This window comes from Lynx canadensis, chromosome B4, assembly GCF_007474595.2.
Source record: "Lynx canadensis isolate LIC74 chromosome B4, mLynCan4.pri.v2, whole genome shotgun sequence".
NCBI classification, from domain to species: domain Eukaryota; kingdom Metazoa; phylum Chordata; class Mammalia; order Carnivora; family Felidae; genus Lynx; species Lynx canadensis.
Window position 1 is genome coordinate 65952879 of NC_044309.1, and position 24308 is coordinate 65977186.

The 24308-nt window shown below is 36.3% G+C and overlaps 1 protein-coding gene across 3 annotated transcripts in view; it reads right to left on the minus strand.

The window, feature by feature from the left end:
• CPNE8 (copine 8) overlaps positions 1–24308 on the minus strand; it is a 230647-nt gene that overhangs the window by 115282 nt on the left and 91057 nt on the right. For all 3 annotated transcript variants that reach the window (XM_030322174.1, XM_030322175.1, XM_030322176.1), the window contains exon 7: positions 6730–6793. In XM_030322174.1, coding sequence (XP_030178034.1) covers positions 6730–6793 — 64 coding nt within the window. The remainder of the gene's footprint in view (positions 1–6729; positions 6794–24308) is intronic.

The following is a 24308-nucleotide window of genomic DNA, read 5'->3' on the forward strand; positions in this document are numbered from 1 at the left end:
GTTAATTATTAAGCCAAACCAGTAATTGTTATCAATGTATATATTTAAGCACTCATAAGCTACATGGTTTAGCTTAAAAGTAAACAAGCTGGGGGCGTCTGGGTGGCTCAGTCGGTTAAGCGCCCGACTTCGGCTCAGGTCATGATCTCGAGGTCCGTGAGTTCGAGCCCCGTGTCGGGCTCTGTGCTGACCGCTCAGAGCCTGGAGCCTGTTTCAGATTCTGCGTCTCCCTCTCTCTCTGACCCTCCCCTGTTCATGCTCTGTCTCTCTCTGTCTCAGAAATAAATAAACGTTAAAAAAAAAAAATTAAAAAAAAAAGTAAAAAGCTGGAGTATCATACATTAAGGAAGTTAAACATTGTTCAATTATGTAGGAGAAGTACCTTTGAAAGGTAGAAATAATTTAAAAATAAAAATCAGTATTTTGATTTGTTTTTTTAACTGAAAAGAGATGCTAACAATTTTGAAAAGACATAGAGTGTCAAAGTAATTCAGATTCAACCAAGAGGTTGCAGTTTTAAATACTATTTGGTATTAACTATGACTACAAAGGCACACTCTTATTCACCACTTTTTTATTTTGCAGAGTCCAGCAATTATTTATTAAAATCTACGTAGGGGTGTCTAGGTGGCTCAGTCAGTCAAGCTTCCAACTCTTGATTTTGCCTCTGGTCATGTTCTCAAGGTTGTGAGATCCGGCACTAAGTTGGGCTCCAGGCTGGATGTGGAGCTGGCTTAGGATTCTCTCTCTCCCTCTCCTTGTGCCCTTCCCCTGCTCACTCTCCCTCAAAAAAAATACAAAAGAAATAAACATCCACCTAAAATTCCCATTACTTCAGCATTTAAAGGAACACTATACAAGAGATGATGCTATGTCTCTTTTTCATTCATTCATTCATTCATTCATTCACTTACCTAGCAAACACTTCTCAAGTACTCAGACTAGAATCCGGGAATAGAGAGATGAATAAGACATATTTCTGCCCTTTTAGAAGTTCATAGCTCTAGATTTCTGGTCTTCAACGTTTATTTATTTTTGGGACAGAGAGAGACAGAGGATGAACAGGGGAGGGGCAGAGAGAGAGGGAGACACAGAATCGGAAACAGGCTCCAGGCTCTGAGCCATCAGCCCAGAGCCTGACGCGGGGCTCGAACTCACGGACCGCGAGATCGTGACCTGGCTGAAATCGGACGCTTAACCGACTGCGCCACCCAGGCGCCCCGATTTCTGGTCTTCAAAGCATTGGTATAGTGTCATTTTACTTTGGAATTTAGCACCGATGCAGTAACTTCTGCCAGAGGAACACTCATAACAGAGGAACACTCATAGCAGAGGTCACTGCTGAACAGGCATAATAACCAATATGTATTTTAAAGAAAATTAAAAGAACAAAGGCAAGAATATGGGCACCACTGACACCTCAAACCTCTCAGCCATGATCACTTTTCAAATCTGAGGTTGAAAGAGCAAAAAACTCTTTACTATTCTTCAAGGAAGCAGTGAGAAAATCATCCTGATGATTTCTAGTTTTCTAGGAACAAGGGACAGGATATTGTTCTTGCTACAGGGAAAAAAAATACACACACACACACACACACACACACACACACACACACACATTCTTTCAAAGTGCCTGGACCAAAACATAAACCACCAAAAAAAAATTCTGATATACTCAAAATGCATAATAGATTAGTGAAATGTACATACTTCAAATTGCGAATAAATCTTCACAGAGATTAAATATTAATGAAACAACTTTTCATCACTGGTAAATGTAATACCAAGTTGTAGTTTTTCAAATTATATTCCTTAAGATTTGCAAAAAAAATAATTGATTAAAAAACATTGGGGCGCCTGGATGGCTCAGTTGGTTAACCATCCAACTTCTGCTCAGGTCATGATCTCCCAGTTCGTGAATTCAAGACCCGCATTGGGTTCTCAGCTGTCAGCACAAAGCCGGCTTCAGATCCTCTGTCCCCCAATCTCTCTGCCCCTCTCCCATTTGCATGCACATGTACACTCTCTTCTCAAAAATAAACACTTAAAAAAGAAACCTTAAAAAATAAAATAAAAAATAAAGATTGTTTTCAATGTACTAAATTGTATAAACTTGGGGGAAATATGTTTTGCAATTACCCAAGTTAGTAATTTAGCAGGGATTCCATCTGCATCTAGCACAAAAGAAAACTAATTTCTGGGAGGAAAAGACAAGCATTTACTTATTTTTAGAAATATATAAGCATCGTTGCAAAGTTGTGTTTTTTAAATCTCTTGTGCTTTATGCCACCTGAGAGAATTTTAAGGTTTGTCTTCAATGCTTCACACCAGTAAAATAAGCTTCCTGTGGAAGAAATCCACTCGGATATGCCACAGGCACTTTTAACTCATTCAAATCTAACTTGCTCCTCCTGCAATCTTCCCAGCTCAATTAGTGGTTAGTCATCCAGTCAGAGCAATCAAGGAAGCTGCCCTTGACTCCTTCCTTTTCCTGACCCTTTATCCAAACCATCAAGTCACACCATTCCACCTCTAAAAGATTTCTCAAATCTTCAGTCTGGCTACACTGGCCTCCCCTTAGTCTGAGCCAATCTCCTCTTGCCTGGGACATGCACAGTGGCATTTATTCCTTTCTCCCCCTCCTACTCTTGCAACTTTCCAACCCATGTTCCATTCAGTAGACGCCATGGTGTTCCCCAAACATAAAAGAAATAATATTGTTCATAGTTTAAAATGCTTCAAGGCTTTCTCTTGTATTGAGGATAAACACAGAAATGTAATGTGGTCTACAAAGCCCAGCCCTAAATGGGCTCTGAGCAACCTTCTTCTCCACCTTCATCCCCCAAAGTTTTGTCTCCATCGTCTCCCACTCCCAGCCCTTTGCCAACACACACCTGACACACTTCCCTCCTCACAATTTTATGCAAGTTGTGCGTTTCAGTGGAATTCTTTCATTTAACTGGCAAACCATTCCTTAGGGTTAAGCTTAAATGTCATTTTCTCAAAGAAGCCTGCAGTGATCCCCTCTCCAATATAAATGAGATTCTCCATCGTACTCTCTCACATTGGATCACTTGTATACATCATGACATATTTACCTGCATGGTCATCTGACTAATGTCTGTCTTTCCCACAAACTACTTGTTCATTAAAGACAAGGACAGGGGTTGTTTGTTGTTGTTTTTTCTCACCATTGTGCTCTAAGCATCCATTCCAGGGACTAGCATATTGTATGTTTTGTAAATATTGTGGAATCAATCAATTAACCAGAAGGAAAAACATTATTTCTGGATAATTTCAAGCTACTTTTAAAGCACTGAGTGAACAACTCTATCAAATTATGCAAATTGATGCAAAATTGCATTATTTCTGGAGCACCTGGGTGGCTCAGTCAGTTGAGCATCTAATTCTTGATTTCGGCTCAGGTCATGATCTCGCAGTTTGTGAAATCGAACCCCTCGTCGGGCTCTGCACTGACGGTGAGGAGTCTGCTTGGGATTCTCTCTCTCTGTCTCTTTCTGACCCTCTCCAGCTCTCTCTTTCTCTCTCTCAAAATATATTAAAAAATAATTATAATTTAAAAAATTGCATTAATTCTTATGTTGGCATTTGATAGATATATTACAAAAGTTGCATTTCAAATAATGTAATACTAGGTTGAGATAATTAAAATTATCACACTAAGGGGCGTCTGGATGGCTCAGTTGGGTAAGCATATGACTCTTAATTTCGGCTCAGGTTATGTTCTCATGGTCCATGAAATCGAGCCCTGCATTGGGCTCTGAGCTGATAGTGCGGAGCCTGCTTGGGATTCTGTCTCCCTCTCTCTCTGCTCCTCCCCCACTTGCACTGTCTCTCTCTCTCTCAAAATAAATAAATAGATTAAAAAAAATCACAGTAAAAATAAAAATTTGTACAAATTTATAATTTACACATCATTCAAATTCTGCCCCTTTTTTATTCTACCAAGTAACTATCTGGGGAAGATATCAAGACACCTAGCATTTTACAAATGCAGAAATTAAAGCTCCAAGAACATAAACTCACCCAGCTGAATATTGAAAGAGGCAAGACTGAAACCTAGGTGCCCTGATTCCAAAGTTATGCCCACGTAAATAACTAACAATGTGTTTTAAAGAAAAAAAACCCATCAATTTGTAGGATGTCAAATGCAAAATAGTTATTTCATTCAAATTTCTGTGATAATGCCTGATATTTTCAAGGTACCCTTAAATGTACGTTTAACAGGCACTGCCTCTTCTGAAGTAACTATGAACATTGTTTTGAATATATTTGCTTCTTCTACTATATGAGCATAGTAATATTATTTCAAGGTTTATACACCTCAATGATGCTGATTATCAATAAGGCTGTAGGTAAGACTGAGAACACACCATACGTAAGTCAAGTCAAATCTAGATTCTAAGCAATGTTTTTAAAATATTAGATCTATAATTGTTAAGTATAATAAATATGTGCTTACTTATTGGAAGATAATTCCAGACATTCTAAAGGCTTTAGTAGCAGAAAGAGTGGTAAATGCCTCTAGATGACGAAGTAACAGATTCCACTTCATTTGCATGTAAGCTTTCCTGTTCCTTTCTGCTCTTCCAAGGAAAACAATAGAATTTAAAGTGGAAGGTATTTAAGATGCAAACTGGCCATACTCAATCTATGCCCTTGGTATATTGGTTCTATTTTGAAATAGAACTAATCATCATGTGTTCACTGGCATAACACAAAATTACCTTAACACCAAGATTTTGGCAAAATGGCATGTTAATTTCAACACAAAAAACATGTATCGTATTGACCTTGAACTTCACTTTCTCTTTCTTCCCTCACTGTACAAAATACATACATACACGTATATAAATTTAGAAACAAGAAGTATAAATGATCATTAGATGATATAATTTTAAGAAATCATTGTGTCATTTTAATTTTCTTTTTTTTTTTTTTTGAACGTTTAGTTATTTTTGGGACAGAGAGAGATAGAGCATGAACGGGGGAGGGGCAGAGAGAGAGGGAGACACAGAATCGGAAACAGGCTCCAGGCTCTGAGCCATCAGCCCAGAGCCCGACGCGGGGCTCGAACTCACGGACCGCGAGATCGTGACCTGGCTGAAGTCGGACGCTTAACCGACTGCACCACCCAGGCGCCCCTCATTGTGTCATTTTAACAAAGAATAAGATGGTAAGTAATATTTCTGCAATTAAAGTGTTACACTTTTTGTGGTGCATTTTTAGTATACATAAAATGTTTTCATGTATGTTATACTTTCAGATTTAATGTCACGATAGTCAATTATGAGAGCTGGGAGAATTTTTTAAAATATTCTAGTGACTTGGTTCACATCTGGCTCCCCGCCCCCCCACTTGCAAATATGGAAAATAAATCAGAAGAGTCAAGTGATTTCATATGATAAAACACAAATTCATAACAAATCCAGAACTCAACTTAGTTTGGTCTTTAACAGCATTGTACTGGGCATTTAGGCTCTGGGCATTTTAGACATGAAAAACAGATCTAAGCAGTCAGATACAACAAAAAGAGTGAAGGAAGAAGAGGAGTGTCTCAATTTAAATGCATTTTAACTACTTAAATTCTAATATTTCTTGTTTAATCAGCTCCACAACACTATTACTAAACTTCCCTTTTGTTATCTCACTGGCCACTCCCTACCCCACCAAAATTTCAGTTTCCATCATTTGCTGGCAGGATTCTGACCATATTGTCTTAGAAATATATTATGCATATAAAGCCATAGTAATTACCTTTAAAGACAACCTCTAGAGATTAAAGTTACATAATCAGATAATAATTACACACTCAGATAATAAATAGTAGTTCTCTATATGAAAACTGCAGCCAGTGTCTAAGCATTAAGTTTTTAGTATTCTTTGGGAACTTCTGTTCCTAAAATTATGAAGCAAAAGTTGAAAATAAAAAACCCCCGAGGTTTAATCCAGGACAATCTTCTTTTTTCCCCTCCCAGAAACAACAATTCCCAGGGATCCTCTGGGCAACATTAAATAGTCAATATTGACTTCAGATTCAGAGAGCTATCATTAATTCCAGTGTGGAGTGTCAAAGACATCACCTCATTTCTTGATGACAGTAAAATCACTGAACATGAGTCAATGGCTATATCAGCAAATCACAACTAAAAATAGCAGTTTTCTAAAAATACTGACTGTGCAGTCTATATAATCACATTCCTAGTTGGAATAGTAGCTGGTCCTTTCTTCAAACGTGAGCTTCCCAAGCTAACGAAAGATGGGAGCTTATATAAATTCTAAATTAATTCAATTAGAATTATGGACAAACAAGTACGTTATGCAAAATGACTAAAGTCAAACGAATAGAAACACTCCTTGAAAATCACACAGAAGCCTTCAAAATTTTTACAAGGACTGAACTGATTGGTACAACTGATAATTTCTAATAGTAATGCCCCTCCCCCATTAATGACACTGACAATGACATTTTAATAATTTCTATTTCTTAAAAAGACTGTTACAATAACTGATATCCTTTTTGGACTATAAATGTAGTCTCTCTGGTTAAAGTGCTAAGTATCTAAAATGATGTCTTACAGACCACAGAATTATATAACATAGTCTAAATTATAAAATTACTCAAGAATTAATCATTTAAGTATAGTTTCAAAAATATTTTTCAGAAGTATAGGAAATACTTTTTAAACCAAAGAAATATTTACTTACCCTGCAACAGTTTAATTCCTCTGCTGTAAGTATAATTGTACCACATTTCTTCCCTGGAATTCCTCTAAAACAACAAAAATATATTTATATAGATTAATAATTTATGTTAATTTTATATCATAAACTAATATTATGTTTTATTTTTATGGAACCAAATAAAGAGCATACTACTAAGAGATGAGCTCTTTCCTAACAAAATGTAGTCCTTCCTAGTTTCAACCTTGAGTTTATCCTATAGATCCACATTTCCTAATGAAGCTAAACATATCAGACATCTGCCCAAGAATCATCGTTTCATATTGTCTACCATATGTAATATAACATAATATCTATAATGTAATAAAACTTTCTCCCATGGGTTCTAAAATTTCTATTATGTGATTAAAACCTATTCCTCACCTTGGTTTTCAATATTTCTTTCCCCTTTCATCAACATGGTTATTTCTTGGTGTTTATTTCCTCTTTACGGCCATTCCCATGCCCTGATACACCTCATCATGCTAACTGCTCCCTATTTCACCTCAAACCTTCCATATCCCTAGAAGAAGTTCCATTTGTCCCCAGAAACTTCATCCCGTCAACCTCACACAAAGTTCGGCCTTCTCCACAATCCCATGGCGCTTGAAGTAAGTAACACAAGTTTAGCATTTAATTATTCCTAACTTGTTACCATCACATATTTTTCCCTGTCTTTTCTCAAGTAGATTATAACATCCATAAGAGTAAAGTTCATGACATAGACCTCTTGTGAAGCAATAGAGTTAAATGTCTACACATAGCAGGTGCTCCATATACACTGAAAATATGTAATACATAAGCAAAATTAAGAAAAGTCGAACTCGCACACATTTTTCTTTGTACATGTATCTGGTATATTTATGCTCACATAGATTCCAGCTGACACAAAGTGCACTAGGAAAATGCAAGGTGTATGTATGGTTCCCTGCGTTACATGAGGGAATACAGAGACAAGTCCCTAAGAATCCCCCAAAGAGTAATCCTAATGCTCTCATAGTATACTTCATGGTTCTTTTGTCCCATCACAAATCATAGTTCAGACTCTTCCGTTATTCCTGGGACCTATAAGTTGTGGAATTGCAGCCCAACAAGGGTGTCTGTCCTCAAGAATATAATTCATATCTGATAACCTATATCAACATGGATGCAACAAATACATAATCCCCTGTTCTCCATGTGTAAAGAGACTTGGCTCTTAGCCTAACTGGGAAGAAGGCAAAAAAATAAAAATAAAAAGGCTGAGTTGTAAATTTAACAGTGTAAATTATACATATTCTAAAATTACTCTATCCTTTCTTCCTTTCTACTGTAGTATTTTCTTCTGGAGAGTACCACTTGGTTTTGAACTAAAAATGCCATCTCATAGCTTGTGCAGTAAACTGCCTATCACAACATTTTGTTTTCTTTATATCTTTCCTCCCCATTAGGTTAACTACATATCAGGATCTTCCATTTTCTCCAAGTCTTTATGAATAAAAGATCAATTAATTTATTCTTGCACATCTTTCCTCGGAATATTACATACAACTTTTTTAGCATCCTTCCAGCAACCTTAATCAGTTAATTTTTCTAATCTAGCTGTACCTTTTTTCCTCCTATCTGTCAATTTCCAGATTTACATTTTACATGTTATGACAAACTAAACACCCTGACTGAACATGTACCTGAAAAGACTGTAAAATGCTGAATAAAATTTGCCACAAAGTCTTTATAAATGCTCTAGTAACCTGGCAAGAACAGTAAGGACCAATTAGAGCCTGAAGAAGAAAAACCAGAAAGACAAGCAGAGGTGACCCTGTAGAGCTTGATCTTGGGCTTCTTTTTCATGACACCTTAGGACATAAAAATAAGAGACAAAAAAAGCGGGGGAGGGAAAGACTCACAAGGTGGAGAATTCAATAAATTACTAATACCAAGAATTCTGTTTGGTTGAAGTGATCATAGGTAACTGGTAAATGGAAAACATCTCTGCAGAGTTTGCCTTCTAACTACATCTCGAAAGATTCTCACATTAAAAATTTTTAAATACATATGAGTTCATGTATTTAAGTATTATTAATACATTAAGTATTAAGATATTCAAGTATCACAAAAAAACTAAAGGAAAACTGTACCATGTATTAGGGTCTCTAGAAACAACAGGCTACAGCATCAAATACAGACTTAGAATACTGGAAATATTATGAGTAATTTACAAAATGTAAGCGTGTATAATATACCTAAAATTTAAAGAAAGATATGGAAATATGAGTAACTAGCAAAGGATAATAAAAATAGTTGAGAATATTTGGAGAAAAAATAAGGAACGTCTGGAAATAATAGAAAAAGAAAACTCAGTGAACAGATTTAACCACAGATTAGACACAGCAGAAGAATTAGTGAACTGAAAGATAGATGTAAAATAATTATCCACAATGCAGTACAGAGAGGCAGACTGTACTGGAAACTATTATAAAGAGGTTTACAGACATGGAGAACCAGATAAAAGTTTTAATATACATATCATCAGAGGTTCAGAAGGAGAAGAAGGAATAGAGAAGATGTAATATTTGACGAGAGAATGGCTGGGAAACTCCAAGAAGTGATGTAAAAAATCAATTTCCAGACTCAAAAGGCTGAATGAATCCCAAGCAGCATAAATAAAAGTAAATTTATACCTATACACATGAGAGGACCATAGCAAAAGAGCAGAGATGAAGGGCACATGTTCAAATGAGCCAGAGAGAAAAGACAGATTGCCTACAGGGACGGGAATTTCAGAAAGAACACTGAAGGTGAGAGACAAGTGAAAACGTCTTCAGTGTTTGAAAAAAGTAACTATCCCCCTAGGAATGTATACAGTGCACATCCCTTTTAAGAACAAGCATGACCCACAAATAACTAAACAAGTAAGCACTGAGGATTTATAGCCAAAGATCCTTGCTTGAGGCCTTTCTAAAGGACTTCAAACTACAGGAGAATGATCACAGATGGGAAGTCTGCAATGAGAGAAGAAACAATAAAGGAAGTGGTAAAATACAAATAAATCTTAATAAATATTGAATATAAGACAAGAATCAAAATGTTAAAAACTACATAACAATACAAATGATAGGATTAATTAGGAGAGTGAGAATTTAAGTTAAATCTTCTGATGTTCTTTGTTCAAGAAGGACAAGATGCTTCGAAGTGAATAGAATTTGATAAATTAAGCATGTATGTTTATTTTTTTAAATGTTTTTATTTATTTTTGAGACAGAGACAGACAGAGCATGAGCAGGGGAGGGGCAGAGAGAGAGGGAGACACAGAATCCGAAGCGGGCTCCAGGCTCTGAGCTGTCAGCACAGAGCCCAACACGGGGCTCAAACTCATGGAGTGTGAGATCATGACCTGAGCCAAAGTCAGACGCTCAACCGACTGAGCCACCCAGGCACCCCTAAGCATATATGTTTTAAAACTTCTGCAAAACTACAGTCTTTAAAGGACTTTATAACCTAAAGTTTAGAATAGGAAAATTGTAAACTAGTGTTTTAAAAATACAACCGACTCAAAAGAAACTAAAGAAACAAAGGGTAGAGCAGATAGAAAGCAGTAAGAAAGTAATGGAAATAAATCCAGGGCAATAGTCACTAAGGCATTTGATAATGAAATAAATGGTCCAGATTAAAATCACATTGTCACTTTGCATAAAAACATAAAATTCAGGGGCACCTGGGTGGCTCAGTTGGTTAAGTGACCGACTTCGGTTCAGGTCATGATCTCACTGCTCATGAGTTCCAGACCCGCATCGGGTGCTGTGCTGACAGCTTAGAGCCTGGAGCCTGCTTCAGATTCTGTGTCTCCCTCTCTCTCTGCCCCTCCCCTGTGTGTGCTCTGTCTCTCTCAAAAATAAGCAAACATTAAAATTGTTAATTTTATTTTTTATTTTTTAAAATTTACATGCAAATTAGTTAGCATATAGTGTAACAATGATTTCAGGAGTAGATTCCTTAATGCCCCTTACCCATTTAGCCCATCCCTCACTCCCACAGTAACCCTTAGTTTGTTCTCCATATTTATGAGTCTCTTCTGTCTTGTCCCCCTCCCTGTTTTTATATTATTTTTGTTTCCCTTCCCTTATGTTCACCTGTTTTGTCTCTTAAAGTCCTCATATGAGTGAAGTCATATGATTTTTGTCTTTCTCTGACTAATTTCACTAGGCATAATACCCTCCAGTTCCATCCACATAGTTGCAAATGGCAAGATTTCATTCTTTTTGATTGCCGAGTAATACTCCATTATATACATATACCACATTTTCTTTGTCCATTCATCCATCTATGAACATTTGGGCTCTTTCAATACTTTGGCTGTAGTTGATAGTGCTGCTGTAAACATGGGGGGTGCATGTGTCCCTCTGAAACAGCAAACCTGTACATCATGGATAAATGCCTAGTAGTGCACAAACATTAATTTTTTTTAAAAAACTTAAAAAACATAAAATTCATCTATAAGCTATTCACTACAGATATCAAAATTTAAGAATTTATAAAGTTCAAAAGAACAGAATGTAAAGATATGCTTAGGCGAAAAAAAACCAAACCCAATGAAAATCAGTGGACCTACATTAATACTAAACATATAGATTTTAAATTTTAAAATATTGCTACAAATAGTTCTTATGTAATTAACAAAAGTTTCAATTAGTCAGAAAGATATAAAAATCTCAATACTTTATGCATCTAACAGTATAGCTCCAAAAACATATGAAAAACTCATCATACTATAAAAGAGTATGTGTACCTTACAGTGACCATTTTAATCTGGCAAACATGACTTTGGCCAGTGATTACAGTTAACATCACCAGCAATAAGTCATGTTGATATCATGTACTGCTGATATGATCTAATGAGGGTACCTCACCTTTGTGAACTTCCCCTCCAAACCTACAATGAGGAAAATGTTAGACAATCCCAAATTGAGGGGCATTCTACAAAATATCTGCTAATACTCCTCAAAACTGTCAAGGGCATCAAAACATGGAAAGAGTAAGAAATTGTCACAAAACAGAAGATACTGGGAGACAGGATAACTAAATGCAATGTGGTATCCTAACCTGAACTGTAAAACAGAAAAAGGACATTAGCTGAAAAAGGACATTAATGGAAGAAACAAGTGTGAAATTCAAATAAAGTCTGGAGTTAGTTAACTGTCATGTATCAATGTTGGTTTACTAGTTATGACAAATGTCCATTGGTAATTAAGATGTTAATGTTAGGAGAAACTGGGTGAAGAATGTATAAGAACTCCTTGTACTGTCTTTGTAACTTTTCTATAAATCTACAGCTATTTTAAAATAAAAAGATTATTAAAAACAATGTGACGAAAGAAAAGACAGGTTGAGGAACTATTATTCCAGGTTGGAAGAGACTAAAATCAGGACAACTAAATACAATGTATGATTCTTGACTAAATTTTAGACTGGGGAAAAATCGCTTTAATGGATATTACTGGGATAATTGTTGAAATTTTAATATGGAGTATGGATTACATATCATTGTATCACTGTGAAATTTCCTGATTTTGATCATCAACTCCCTATTAAGAAATACACACTCAAGAATTTTAAGAAAGGGGGCACAGTGTCTCCAACAATGCCTCCAACTTACTACTAGAACTAGAATATAAAAGAGGGGGATAAGAAGAAAGAAGGTGGGGGAGAAAATGATAAAAGCACTTCGGACAAAGTTAATGTCTGTTATTCTGGGTAAAGGGCATCCAGAAGTTTCTGGTACTTTTCTAGTCAATTTTCTGTATAACTGAAATTTAATCAAAATAGAAAGTTGTTCAAAAAAGTCTATTTTGAAAAGTTTCCCATACTACTATTCTTCTATTATATTTTACAACACATAATAATAATAGTAATAATAATAGAACTCATCCCCAAGACAGCTGAAGAGACATGTCAAGAGAATTATTAAAGATGAAATAATCCTTTCCAAAATTGACACATGACACATAAATGGTCTCTTGAGAGACTGGGTGGTTTGTTTTTGTTTAGTTTGATTTTGCTTTTTGTTGATTGTTGCCATCAGGGTTCCGTTTGTTTGTTTGTTTGTTTGTTTTAGTTTTCTAACTGTAACATTTTTCCATATCTCTTACTACTTCTCCATTACCTCTAGCAGGTATGCCTTAGTTCATACCTTTACTCTTTTGCTTGGATTACTGTAGTTTTAATGTACCTAACTGGTCTCAGGCTGGTTCTCCTTTAATGTATCCTCTCCATGGATGTCAGATTGATTTGATCATGAATTCTAACCATGAAGCCTTCCATCTTCCAGTGGCTCTACATAGATCCTACAATAATTCCAAACTGATTAATTAGGACATAATATCCTTCATAAAATACATTCACTGTAAAATATCTAATTTCATCTTTTCTGCCATTTTTGAACAGAGCCATGCTTTTTGTTCCTTGAATCCATAACAGATGTCTCCTTTCCCCCTGCTGCACCCAGAATACTCATCCTACCAACCACTCAAGGCCCCTTTTTCATTTCGGTGATTTCCACTCATTCTCAAAATTTTGCTTTAATTTATGAAGCATTTACTAAAATTGACCACACACTATGTCATAGAATATTTACTAAACTATATCACATTTATTGACCATAAAATTTGAGTTAGAAATTAATGACAAATGCAATTTTTAAGACATTTCTGAAAACTCATTATTAAAAGAAGGAATAGCAGACAAGAAAGAATACTTAGAATTGCACAATAAAAATAAGACCTGTGAGATTCTACTAGTTTAGTATTTTGCATGCAAAAAAATAAACAAAATAGTATTAAACAAGAATGCAGCAGTGTATTAATAAAAGATAATACAATACCAACACATAATAGTAAGAAAGTTTAACACTCCACTTTTCAATGATAGATAGGACAACTGGACCAATGTTTAGTAAAGAAATAGAGGACATGGACAACATCACAGACCAACTGGACCTAATGGACATAAAGATCACACTCCAACACAACAGAACATACTTCTTCTCAAGTTCACATGGAATATTCTCCAGAAGAGACTATATATTAGGTACAGAACAAGTCTTAACAAATTCAAGCAGCTTGAAATTATACAAAGTATGCTTTCCAATGACAAAGGAATGAAGTTAGAAATCAATAGTGGAAGGAAAATTGGAAACTACACAAATATGTAGAAATAAAACAACACATTCTTAAACACCAATGGTTCAGAGAGAAAGTTACAAAGGAAATCAGAAAATACCTTGGGGGCACCTGGGTGGCTCAGTTGGTTAAGCATCCGACTTGGCTCAGGTCATGATCTCACAATTTGTGGGTTTCAGGTCTGCATCAGGCTCTATGCTGACAGCTCAGAGCCTGGAGCCTGCTTCAGATTCTGTGTCTCCCCCTGTGTGCCCCTCCCCCACTCACACTCTGTCTCTCAAAAATAAATAAACATTAAAGAAAAAAAATTTTTTAAAGAGAAAATATCTTGAAACAATGAAAATAAAAATACAACAAACTAAAATAAAATATATGGGATGCAATGAAAGAAGTGCCAAGAGGGAAGTTTATAACTGTAAATGCATATATTAAAAAAAAAAAAAGACTACAAATCAGGGCTGCATGCATGTCTCAGTCGGTTAAGCATCCAACTCTTGATTTCAGCTTACATCATCTCATGGTTGTGAGACTGAACCCTGCATCAGTCTCCATGCTGTGCATGGAGCCTGCTTGAGATTCTCTCTCCCTCTGTCCCTCCCCTGCTCTTGCTCTCTCTCAAAAAAAATTTTTTAATAAAATAAATTTTTACAAAGACTACAAATGAACAACCGAGCTTTATACCTCAAAGAACTAGAAAAACAAAACAAAGTAATCTCAAAACTAGCAGAAGTAAGGAAATATCGAGATTAGATCAGAGATTTAAAAATGGATGATAGAAAAACAACACACACACACACACACACAAATAAAACTAAAAGTTGTGTTTTTGTAAAGTTCAACAAAACTGACAAACCTTTAGATGGACTAAGAAAAAGAGAGACAATACTAAAATAAAAAAAAAATGGAAGAGGGAACATTACAACCAATGCCACAGATATAAAAAGGATTATGAGAGAATATCATGAACAATTATAGACCAGCATATTGGATAACATAGAAGAAATGGACAAATTCCAAGAAGCACAGAATCTAACAATTGTATCATGAAGAAATAGGAAATATGAACAGATAAGTAACTAGTAGGGGGATTGAATCAGTAATCAAACACCTATTAACAAAGAAAAGTCCAGGATAAAATGGCTTCACTAGAGAATTTTCCCAAACACTTAAAGAATTGATATCAATTTTCCTAAAATTCTTCCAATAAACTGAACAGTAGGGAGTATTTCCAACTTCATTCTAACAGGCCAGTATTACCCTGTTACCAAAGCCAGACAAAGACATTATAAGAAAAAGACTAGAATCCCCCATAAATATTGATGCAAAACTCCAAAAGAAAATACTAGCAAACTGATTTCAACAGCACATTAAAAGGATTATACATAATGGCCAAGTGGAATTCGTCCCTGGAATCCAAGGATGGCTCAACATATCCAAGTCAGTTTAATATATCATATTAACAGAATGAAGGACAAAATCCATATGATCATCAATCCCAATTGATGCAAAAAAGCATCTGACAAGATTCAACACCATTTCATGATAAAAACACTTAGCGAACTAGGGATGGAATGACACATCTCAACATAATAACAGCCATATTTGAAAAATCCACAGGTAAACTCATACTCAATGGAGAAAGACTGAAAGCTTTTCCTCTAAAGTCATGAAGAAAACAAGATGTCCACCCTTGCCACTTCTATTCAACATCACAATGGAAGTGCTATCCAGAGCAATTAGGTATGAAAAAGAAAAAAAGACATCCAAATTGAAAAGGAAGAAGTGAAGGTTATGTCATATAAGTTATATGTGGAAAACCTTAAAGATTCCACAGTAAAAAATACTGTTAGAACTAATAAATTCAACAAATCTGTAGGATACAAGATCAACATAAAAACCAGTTATGTTTCTATATATTAATAGTGAACAAACCAAAAAGGAAATTAAGAAAATAATTCAATTTACAATAGTACCAAAAATAATGAAATACTTAGGAATAACCTAAGAAGGTGAAAGACTCTCACACTGGAAGCTATAAAATATTACTGGAAGAAATTAAAGAAGACACAGATAAATGGAAAGACATCCTGTGTTCGTGATTTTAAGATAATACTGTCAAGATGTCCATACCACCCAACACAATCTACAGATTTAACATAATCCGTATCAAAATCCCAGTGTCATTTTTTTTTTTTTTTTTTTTACAGAAAAAAAGTAGAGGGGCATCTGCATGGCTCAGTCGGTTAAGTGTCCGACTTCGGCTCAGGTCACGATCTCACAGTTCGTGGGTTCAAGCCCCGCATCGGGCTCTGTGCTGACAGCTCAGAGCCTGGAGCCTGCTTCAGATTCTGTGTCTCCCTCTCTCTGCCCCTACCCCACTCGCTCTCTCCCCCTCTCTCTCTCTCAAAAGAAAATAAACATTAAAAAAAAAGTAGAAAAACTCATCCTAAAATTTATATGAAACCTCAAGTGACCCCAAATAGCCAAAGCAATTTCAAAGAACAAACCTGGAAGACTCACATTTCCCAATTTCAAAACTATTACAAAACCAGAGTAATCAAAACAATATGGTACCAGCACAAAGACAGACAAATAGACCTATGAAAAAGAACAGAGAGCCTTTTCTTGATTTTCATGTTGCCCCTACATCTTCCAGTCAGAAAAGGCAGGTCAGGTCTTTCCCATGCTTTGAAGTCCTTTGACCTCCCCACGTGCATTAGCTGTATCTCTCTCATATTCTGTTCTGCCTTTTGCTTCTAATTTTAATTTTTATTTGTATTTTTGCTTTTTTTCCTGTTTTTAAAGGCTCATGTGATTAATCTGACCCTAGTTAGATAATTCATGATAATCTCTGTATCTTGAAGTCAGATGAATAGTAATTTTAATTATGTCTGCAAAGTTCCTCTTGCCACATAAGTAACATGACCATTGGTGTGACGCTAGACAGCAAAGGTCATGGGCCAAAATTCTCCCTTCCACATCACACCTACCTTAAGACCCCAGAATTTCATTCCTAGGCATATAGTAAGAAGACATCCAATATTTTTTATATGCAAATAATTTTACATTTTATATCCAATTAGGAGATATATAATAGTTTTTATTATAGCACTGTTTATACAGAAAAAAAAAACTGGAAGCTATAAAGGCCCACCAACTTAATATTAGGTAAATCTGTTTATAATTCATAAAACTGATACAGTAATGAAATAAATGAGTAAAGTATAACTTCACACATCCACACATCACACATTACATATATGGCTATCACAAACAATTTTGAGCAAAAAATCAAGTCACAGGAAAATATATGCAGAAGAATTTCAGTCATAGACGTTGAAAACATGAAAAATGAAACATCACACTTAATAACATTATGAAGGAGCTACTATCAAGCTTAATATTTTTTCTGAAAATTAATTTGCTTATGCTGAGCTGAAGGCAGTAAGTCACATCACTAAAGAGGTATGCCGTCAGTAATCTACAATGCTTCCTGCCTTAAAATATCTCCTTCATCAGCCTTTCTCAATATTGAAAATTTTTAGGATCTCAGATTCATCTTTAGGCTATCTACCTGGTAAACACTTCATTTTTCAAAGCCCAACTCAAATGCTGCTTCTCTGACTCTCATAACTAGAGTTGATTCGTCCACCCTCTCTACCTTGTAGAAACTCCTGCTGTCTTACAAGACCTGGACATAGGCACCGCATTTGAGAGTTCCACAAAGCTAACTTCACATCCCTGGTACATCAACTAATGACTGTGACCTTGAACAAGTTGTGTAATCTTCTTGAAACTCAGTATCCTCATCTGAGGACTAATAATTCAGTTTTAATATCAAATGTGTATAAACAGCACAGAGCAAGTATTCCATACATTATAGTTATTATCATGTGCTTACATGTATTATTCACAAAACCAGGCAGCTCCAGAAGGGGAAGGGTTGTGCATCACCGTCTCTGCCTGTCTACACCTAAAGACATCTGATATTGACATTCTCTAAGCATTTGTTGAATTGCATTACATTTAAGAGAGTGATTTCAGAAGTCCCCAGAGAAATAATGTAACTCACTATGGATGTACAAGAAAACTAACAAATTAAGCCAGTAGCATGACTTCTGTTCAAACTTAGTACTAATTCGGTGATTATACTAGCTCAATCATGAGTGGGCCAGATAATAACAGGATGAAGTATATTCACTGACTGAAGGCAGGAAAAGGGAAGAGGTGATAAAATATGAAAAAACAGTCCCTGATATAGAATGTTAGGCAGCTAAAGAAGCAGAATGGGAATTCTAAGTGTTTCACCTGTGTAGGTAATGGCATTAAGAGATAATCTTCAATACAAAATTTGCCAACTTAACATATGGACTAGTCTTAACTGCAGTAACAAATCCCCAATTGGAGGCAGTTGGAGAAAGGACCTAGACTCTAATAAGAGCTAGTTCTTAACTGGATAAAGGATAATCCAACACCTTTCCATGCTAAGCCGATCTATTTGAACAGGGACAAAAACAACTCAAACTGAATGAACTCTTTTCAAAAAAATTGAATGAAAAAATTAATGTAGTACCTAGTGGCACAATGAGTTATTTATGTAATATTACACTAAAATTTGGCAACACATAAATTATTCATATATGAGAGCTCTGTTACACTTGAATTGTGAGGGAGAAGTGACGTAGAGTTTAGGGAGAAGTATTATGCAAAGAATTAACTGACACTTGCCCTGTAGTGAAATGCAAAACATGTGATGCAGAAATAAACAATAAAGGATGAAGAATATTATAACTGAACAAAGATTCAGGTACTACACTAACAATGGGCACGAATCCTAGTCTGGTAGAGACCAGAAAGATTTCAGAGAAGGTGACAGGAGCTGTGTCTAACAAGGTGGGTGCAAACTGGCAAGTGGGGCAAAGTGCATAAATGCCTTCCAGACACGAGGATCAGACACAGTGATGTAAGAATATGATCCAATGAAGGACATTCAAGTCGCTCAGAGGATAATGTGTGTTTAGGAATATTAGAGTACACTGGTGGGTCTCAAGTGCCATTGCAGATTGAGTTTTCTACCCAACAGGGTATGGGGAAGAGCTGAAGAAGGAGCTGAATTCTACATCTGACTCTAAAAAGACCAGTAGGAGGGGCGCCTGGGTGGCTCAGTTGGTTGAGTGTCCGACTTCAGCTCAGGTCACGATCTCGCGGTCCGTGAGTTCGAGCCCCGCGTCGGGCTCTGGGCTGATGGCTCAGAGCCTGGAGCCTGCTTCTGATTCTGCGTCTCCCTCTCTCTCTGCCCCTCCCCCGTTCATGCTCTGTCTCTCTCTGTCTCAAAAATAAATAAACGTTAAGAAAAATTAAAAAAAAAATTAAAAAAAGACCAGTAGGAGCTACTGCATGCAGAGGAAACTGGTGCGGACTGTAATTACAGACATCAAGGCTGGTCAGGAAGGGCTGTACAACTAAGTAAGAGGGGTTGCTGCAAAAGAGTAGTGGAAGTGAAGATGGACAGCTTGGCTGCTGAGCAAGGAAGGAGAGGGATAAAGGGCATAAAAGGACTCCCACCTACCTTGCTTAGAAACTGCCTAGCAGTGCCATCACAGAGAAAGGACACAGCAGGAGGAATTTTGATGGTATAAATGATAAATTCACCTTTGGGGCATATTCAATTTGACATTTCTTTGAGACATCTATGTTTGGTAGGCAGCTATATACATGCATCTGGAGCCAACAAAAGAAATATGATTGATATAAGATGTGATATCATTGTTATATAGGTGACAGCTGAAATCAGAGACATATAAGACATCATCCAGAGTAACATATCCTGTAGGGTGTAGGTGTTAAACTTAATGTTAAGTCACAGACACATTTGAGACTCTAATAAAAGCCAGAGACATTTTCAGGAGAAAAATGTCACTCAGCATTTTGTGCACAATTTCAGGTCATTGTTTGGCCCATGATGCAGGTAAGAGGACTATCCAGGGAGCCATGAGGGAACCAGTGAAAGACGGTGTCATGAAAGCACAGGGAGAGGAGTTTCAAGAAAGAACTGATCAACAGCAACGAGCACCACAGAGAGGCCAGGTAAGATGAGAACTGCAAGCATCTACGGATATGGCACACAGGAGATAGCTGACCCCCGAAGCAAGACATTTAAGTGGAATCATGCAAAGTGGGTTGACGAGGTAGTGGCAGTGGAGCGATGGAGCAGCTGTGCAAGAAGTCTTTGAAGATTATTTGCTGTGATGGGAAGACTGGAGGCAGAGCCATAGCGTAAGGTAGAGGCAGAGTTATGTGTCTGGAGGATGGCAGGGCGGAAGCAAAGTCTCTAGGGATGTCTGTGTGGAGTGCAATCCAGGGCTTAGAAGAAGGCAGTTGTTCAGGTGGAGAAAAGTAATATATGCTCAACTAAACCAGGAGGGGAGGAGGTAAACTAAACCTCCCCCGTAGTGTGCCAAAAATGGAAGAACGATTAAGGGGTCACACCTGAGTTTTAAAAAGCACCTCAGCTCCTGGCTTCCTTCCTCTCCAGATTTTGGGTGAGTATTTGACTTATCTAAGCCTCATTTGTTCATCTGCAAACTATGACCAACAATCTCTGGTTTGCTAGGTTGAGGAAAGATTAAATGGTACAATATATGGAAAGCTCTTGGTGCAGGGTGTTAGAGTGTTAAATAATAGATGCAGCAACTAATAGTATTTATGATATTATTTTCTCTGAAAGTAAAAAGGTAAAGTTGTAAAAGTAAAAGGCTAGGAGTGAGGAGAAGAAAGGTTATGTGACAGAGGGCTTGAAGAAAGTTATTTGTAGCCTTTTGGAAAAGCTGCTAAGAAGAAAGGAAAAATGTACCCACAAGAATGACAGAGCATAGAAGGTTGAAGCCGGGCTGGAGATCGGGATTCAGTGGTGTCACCGGACCATTTGATTCTGGACTGTGACACTGAGGTGCTCAGATCACACAAGTGTAGATACAGAGAAGGTAAATAGCTGGGGATGATAACATAAGATACCAAATGTTTCTTGTTAAACAAAGAAAAAAATCAAAGCCACATAAATAGCTCAGTAATTGAAAACTAACACTGATGTTCAAGCAAAAAGAAACATACTTTTCGTATATTAGTTTTCTTTTGAAATCTAATTACAGGAAGAAATGATGTCATTTCCAAAGGCAAAACTAAAGATGCATGCAAGTAGTTTTTCAAAACGAATGAATATTTTAATTTAAATCTCATACGTTTATCTTTCCAGGCAATACGTTTTGTCTCTAAAAATTATGAAGACATCATTTCTAAGATTTTACTCTATCAGTTATCACAAAAGAAAATATATGACATTCACTGTTAAAATATGTTAAATGCCAGAAAACGGCAATAGCAAATTTTGTTGAAATTTTTAAACACTGTGCTCAAGAAATCCATCTGTTCCCCTGTAATTGTTAAAATTACAATTAAATTAGCGGCACGTGGGTGGCTCAGTCAGTTGAGCGGCCCACTTCGGCTCAGGTCATGTTCTCACGGTTCGTGGTTTGAGCCCCGCGTTGGGCTCTGTGCTGACAGCTCAGAGCCTGGAGCCTCCTTCGGATTCTGTGTCTCCCTCTCTCTGGCCCTCCCCGCTCATGCTCTGTCTTACTCTCTCTCTCAAAAATAAACATTAAAAAAAATTTTTTTAATAAAAAAAAAATAAAATTACAATTAAATTAATGTGGTCTTCTTTTATGGTCAGAATGTAAATGCTGACATTAAAAGAAAGGCAAGGCAGTTATTATCACAGTACAGAATTATGGGGAATACACAATCGGTGATTTGAGACACAGCTTTGCAGTAATAAAAACAAAGTAAACTGTTCATAATCTCTGGAGATGAAAATTTTCTTTAAAAGTAATTATTGACAAGAATGATGTGATCCTAGCTCTTAAATACCACATGTCAAAAATTTTTAAGAAATTATTTCAGCTGGGATAAACTAGATCTGTCCATCTACGTACAGAAATATTAGGTTACTAATATTATTGCAAGTACCCTTTACATTTGTGATGTAGTAAAATGCATAGGTAGCAACATTATTATAATCTAAAAATTCTATTCCAAGCCCTGAAGTGCAAAGTTATAATGCGCAGGAGAGACATTTTGTGTTCTTAACAAAAAAGAGAAAAACATATAAATTTGATTCTTATTCTGGAAAATTCAGTTGAATAAACATTTACCGAATCTTACCATTTACAAGGCACAACAACAGGTCTCTACAATGCAGAGGATATAATGGTTTCTTTTTAAGTCTTTTCACAATTGTTAAAAGAAAAAAAGGATGGAGGAAAGGCATTCAGCAGCTTGATTGAATTTTAGAAGGTTGTTCAGGGCTTTGCTCCAGCATGCTGTGGAACCCACATGTGTCATGGTGAACAGAAGAATTAATAAGAACAGAACAGGAACATCTACTGTGTATTCCTTTGATTATTGTTTAAGTGGACCTGTTTAGGAAAGGGCAATAGGGAACTTAAAACAAACAAAAATAGTATGAAAGGGAGAAGGTAAAAACCTTTATTAAAATGTTGGGAGAAGCCAACAATTCAGTTAGCTAGAAGTGGTATATTTATACTAAAAAAAACAACAACACAATATGTTTATACAAATGACTAAAAATATATGTTGGAATCTAGATGTATTTGGAAATGTCAGTTTACTAAATTGCCCTCCATGTTTAGAGTCTTTCATCAGAATTAACTCAAATTGGGAAACACCTGAGATTCAATTGATCTGTCTCCATGATTACTGGCTCTAACCAATACTGGTATCAAAGCAGACAGTGAGTTGCAAAGATTACTGAGATTTTTCACTTACTAGAATACATTCTCAGAGCAGCCTACTGCATTGCAAGAATCTGCCTGTACCTAAAATGGCACTGTGGCCCAATCAAGGATAATTACAAAATAATATAAATAAATAAATATTTATTTATTTACTACAAAAAAATATAAATAAATATAAATAAAACCCCTTCAACAAAAATAATATAAATAAAACCCCTAACAATATGTTTAATTTCTCTTCCCTGAACACTGAAAAAGAAGAAAGCAGCAGAAAGCTCGTTGCTTTTAGAAATGGAAGCACATCATCCTGCATTACCAAATGGAAGAAATGACCAGGAAGAATGAGTACGTGGTGCTATGTACTTGTCAACACACTGAATTCAGAATGATGATTTTCTAAAAGATCAGGAAAAAACATCACACACTTGCTCTTTCCAAAACTAGATATGGATTTATTTTTAAAACGCCTTCCAATAGTCTTCCTATTTAGACTGTGTTGGCTCTGAGAAAATTTAATGTTACCCCTAGAGAAGGGTTCCGTCACCCTAGTTGACCACAGAGAGCAGGCGCAGTAACCCTAGAATGAGATTAGCTGGCACAGGAAAGCCACTCTTCCCCTCACTTCCAGGGCTATTGCTGTTGTCTTAATCATCCTAGGGAACAGAAGAGTGCAGCACATTCCCTATGGAAACCTGGTATAGCCCACAGAAGCTAAGTCTTCATGACCCAAGACAGAAGCAAAAAACAAATCGCTCTGGAGATGACCTCGGGAATTTTTACCTCAGGAATTTTTGTTTTTACTCTGGACTGTGCTGGCATAAGAGTTGTGTGGGTAAGACATAGTGCAAAGGAACCTCTCATCCTTGAAATGACCTAAGCCAAGATGGGTATCTTGGAAGCTCGTCTTATCATTCAGAGACGTTCTTGACTTTTAAGTAAATACTTTTTCATTACTAAAATGAAATAAAATTAAAAAATTCAATTTCCGTCAGAGCCCTATATAAATATATTCATTTGTTGAAGGCATTATAATGCGGTAGTTAAGCACATGGGTCACAAGCCAGACAACTTCTATTTGAAGCGCGGTTTCTCCAGAATCCTTGTCTCAGTTTCTTTCTCTGATGAATGGGGATGATTATAATACCTATCTACCTCACAATGGTGCAGTAAGGGTTACAGAACTTTTAAGTGCAAAGCAGGTAGTATATTGACTGACACCTTATAAGAATTCAATCAAGTTAGCCACTGGTATTATGTTTTTAAAAATTCACCGCTCTCTTTCAATTGCTTTGAAGACAAAAACCAGTTGGGTATAAATACAGGAGCAGAGACCATCCCCAAATGTTAGTTCCAAACATTCATCTCATCAGTGGGCTAGAGCTCAGACCAAGATTCTTATTCTAAGGTTGGCCCATAAGGGTCTTTCTTTACAACTAGTTTGCTTAACTATAAAACTAATATTCCCTGGGCTACATCTTGAATCCCAGAATCAGCAAATTATGCCATAACCTAAGAGGGAAGAAAGAAGAAAGAAACAATGAATTTCATTGTAGAGGAACCTATAATTTCTCTGAAAGATTTTATCCCAACATAATCTCTA